Below are 4,143 nucleotides of genomic sequence, written 5' to 3' on the forward strand. Positions count from 1 at the left end.
AACGTTCTGCGGGACCCCGGAGTATCTGGCCCCTGAGGTACGGGATGTTTTATCTCTTTAAACGCACACACGCTGGGTTCAGTTTAATATAGAGGACTGTTTAATCTCCGTCTGTCACAGCCGGAACAGGGTCACACTTTAGCTAGCGTCCGCACAGAAATAGACACAAACAGCAGGCTGTAGACAAGACAAGACTGAGCAGCTCACGGGTAAAAATAGAGGGAACTTAACAGTGACCCGCTGGCTGTTTAAGTTCCATTTTAATAATCACATAAAGTACAGCATGTATAATCAACCGTGGTGTTGCATATGGATGCTGTAACGCCGACGACTCGTGCTGATGTCATGATCATAACTGTGTGATGGAATCATATGTCAGGCTGTTTTTCCATCGTTGGAGTCATTTATCCAGGTTGCATCTACTGATGCTGCAATAATGATTGATTATTGGTGTTGATATTGGAGGAAAGCCTGCAAATGACTCCCAGTAGTAATTAATCAAGCACTCAGAGACAATTTGACATTATTGATCAGGTTTTGAGAGATAATATAATTGTTTCTGGATCAGCCGTCAGGTATCTGAGGATAATAACTCAGCTGTCAGAGAATGATCATGTCCATATTTTTTGAGCAGGTATTGGAGGATAATGGCATTATTGATGAAGAATGGGAAGATATTGGTGGTGGTTTGTGATCAGTTAATGGAGGATAATATTATTGTTAATGAAGAATTAGAGGGTATGTGATTTTGATTGATTTTTAAGGTCCTTGATTTTCATATGCGTGTGTTCGTTTTTTTGTTTGTTTTTTTCATATTCGTCATCCTTTCCTATCACACTGCTTGCTATGGATGCGAAAACGCAGAAAATCGAACCTGATCCAATTTTTTTTATGACGGACAAAAGTTTCGGAGGCAGTGTGTAAACGTGATTGACACAATGTGAGGTTGTATTTATTTCTTTTTGGACTTTGTGCAGGACCTTTAGAGACTAATAGAATTATTAGAGATATTCATGTGATTTTTTTTAATATTTTGATTATTAGAGACTAATATAATCATTAATGAATTGGGAGATTTATTTATTTTTTTGATAGGATATTGGATGCTAATATAATTATTAATAAATAATTGGAGGATATTCATGTGATTTTTTTATTTTTTTTAATCTCTTATTAGAGACTAATATACTTATTAATGAATTGGGAGATATTTTTGTGATTTTTGATAGGATATCGGAGGCTAATATAATTATTAATAAAGAATTGGAAGACATTCATGTGATTTTGTTTGATTATTAGAGGCTAATATAATTGATGTGGAATTGGATAATATTAATATGATTTTTGATCTGTTATTGGAGACTAATATAGTTATTAATGAAGGATTGGAGGATATTCATGTGATTTAAAAAAAAATGTTATTATTGATTATTAGAGACTTAATATAATTATTAATGAATTTATATTTTTGTGATTTAGTTTTTTTTGATAGGATATTGGATGCTAATATAATTATTAATAAATAATTGGAAGATATTCATGTGATTTTTAATCTCTTATTAGAGACTAATATAATTAATGAATTGGGAGATATTTTTGTGATTTTTGATAGGATATCGGAGGCTAATATAATTATTAATAAAGAATTGGAAGACATTCATGTGATTATGTTTGATTATTAGAGGCTAATATAATTGATGAGGAATTGGATAATATTAATATGTTTTTTTGATCTGTTATTGGAGACTAATATAGTTCTTAATGAAGAATTGGAGGATATTCGTGTGATTTTGTTTGATTATTAGAGGCTAATATAATTGATGTGGAATTGGATAATATTAATATGTTTTTTTGATCTGTTATTGGAGACCAATATAGTTCTTAATGAAGAATTGGAGGATAGTCGTGTGATTGTGTTTGATTATTAGAGACTAATATAATTGATGTGGAATTGGATAATATTAATATGATTTTTGCTTGATGATTAGAGACTAATATAATTATTAATGAAGAACTGGAAGATATTGATGAGGTTTATGTAAGGTATTATAAAATAATGATATTTGATTGTTAATCAAGTGTTATTGGGTATAGCATTTGTTGGAGGTGAAATTAGAATGACTTATTGCTGCGTCTCTTGATGAAGGTGTGCAGGTGAGTGATGTATTGGTTATTGATCAGGCGTTTGAGAATGATGTGACGTTATTGATGAGCACAATGTGTTGTAGTTTTGGTATGATTGATCAGGTATCTGTGTGCACTGGTTTTATTGATCAGGTATTGGAGGACAATGATTACGGGAGAGCGGTGGACTGGTGGGGTCTGGGAGTCGTTATGTATGAGATGATGTGTGGACGCCTTCCCTTTTATAATCAGGTATGACTCGCTCTAACACTATAATAAACATTTCATCTGTAGGATTTTTAAAATGCATTTAAAAGCCTCTTTTGCTCACCAAAGCTGCATTTATTTGATCAAAAATACAGTATAAACAGTAATATTGTGAAATATTATTACAATTTAAAATAACTGTTTTCTTTGTGAATATACGTTAAAGTATAATTTATTTCTGATCAAAGCTGAGTTTTCAGCATCATTACTCCAGGCTTCAGTGTCACGTGATTCTTCAGAAATCATTCTAATATGCTGATTTGCTGTAATACATTTTTTTTAGTATTCACTGATGAATAGAAAGTTCAAAAGAACAGCATGATTTTGAAATATAAATCTTTTGTGACCTACATTTCCGTACTGTCTTCAGGACCATGAGAAGCTGTTTGAACTGATTCTGATGGAGGAGATAAAGTTTCCCAGAACCCTCTCTGCAGACGCCAAGTCTTTACTGTCTGGATTACTCATCAAAGACCCCAATAAGAGGTCGGTGTGTGAATGTGGGATCCAAAGCCTTTCTGGGTGTGTTTGTTTCTACTAACAACTATTGACATCATCATCATTTCAGTATGAGAGCACCAGATTAAAACTGTTTGTGTATCGTGTGAGACCTGAGTGAATATTATTCTGCGGTTTATTCTCTGAAGGCTCGGAGGAGGCCCGGATGATGCAAAGGAAATCATGAGACACAGTTTCTTCACTACGCAGCACTGGCAGGACGTCTATGACAAAAAGGTATAAGTGTACTTACAATGGGGCGAGACATTTTCGAGTAGCAGAAGCGTAACACTATCGTTTAGGAGTCTGGGGTCAGTAAGAATTATTTGAAAGAAATTAATACTAAAGACCATTATAATGTTACATAAGATTTCTGTCTCAAATAAATGTATTTTCTATTCATCAGAGAATCCTGAAAATAAAAATATATCACAGTTTCCACAAAAATATAAATCTGTTTTCAACACGGATAATAATCAGAAATGTTTCTTGACCATCAAATCATTATATTAGAGTGGGGCTGTCAAAATGGCTGAAAAACTAAATTAGAATTTTGTACTTAAATATTATCAATATTAAAATTTAAAAGGCATAATTTCATATAGGTGGAAAAAAAGCTTTTGGTTTCTCTCTTGATACCACAAGAGGGCGCCTTCAGCAAAATATTACTAATGCACATTTCTTCAAAGCAATAAAATAACACTACTACCTTTGGAAAAAAGTGCATAATGTTTAAATTAATGTTTATAAATCATATATAATTAATTAAATTACTTAAACAATTAGAAACAAAACAGCATCATGCATGTATGTATAGTTTAATACAAAGGACTGAAAACCAATCACAAAGAGTACTTTTTAATAAAAAAACATGAGATGCAGTGGGATGGGGAAAACCGCCCTAAAGTCTCGAGACTTTGAAAAAGTTGAACTTACGTTAATTTTACATGGCTTTCTAAACATGCGGCTCTTTCGTGGGAGACGCGAGTGCAACGGTGATAGACGTCCCTCTAGAAAATGCGATAAATATGCGTTCTGTGTGAACGGCTTGGTTTCAGTTTTGACGTAAACAACATCTCTGCACTGATGCTCTCTTTTTCCGCAATATTTTGAATAAACAACGTAGCAGCGCCGCATCCAGTGGGTTCAACTGGATAGGCTAACAAAAGCATTAAAATGCAATGACACCTACATCGTCATCGCATCTCATGCGCCACTGATAAGGCTGCCTGACGCACACCTAAAATTCAAATG

The 4,143-nt window shown here is 33.5% G+C and overlaps 1 protein-coding gene across 1 annotated transcript in view; it reads left to right on the forward strand.

Moving 5' to 3' along the window:
• The window catches only part of LOC107598536 (RAC-alpha serine/threonine-protein kinase-like), a 13,697-nt gene extending 10,565 nt beyond the window's left edge, over positions 1-3,132 (forward strand). The window contains exons 11-14 of the mRNA XM_016289909.1: positions 5-37; positions 2,278-2,376; positions 2,762-2,877; positions 3,039-3,132. Coding sequence (XP_016145395.1) covers positions 5-37; positions 2,278-2,376; positions 2,762-2,877; positions 3,039-3,132 — 342 coding nt within the window. The remainder of the gene's footprint in view (positions 1-4; positions 38-2,277; positions 2,377-2,761; positions 2,878-3,038) is intronic.
• Positions 3,133-4,143: the final 1,011 nt, after the last annotated feature.

This window comes from Sinocyclocheilus grahami, unplaced genomic scaffold (genome assembly GCF_001515645.1).
Source record: "Sinocyclocheilus grahami isolate Dianchi unplaced genomic scaffold, SAMN03320097.WGS_v1.1 scaffold252.1, whole genome shotgun sequence".
Classification (NCBI taxonomy): Eukaryota; Metazoa; Chordata; class Actinopteri; order Cypriniformes; family Cyprinidae; genus Sinocyclocheilus; species Sinocyclocheilus grahami.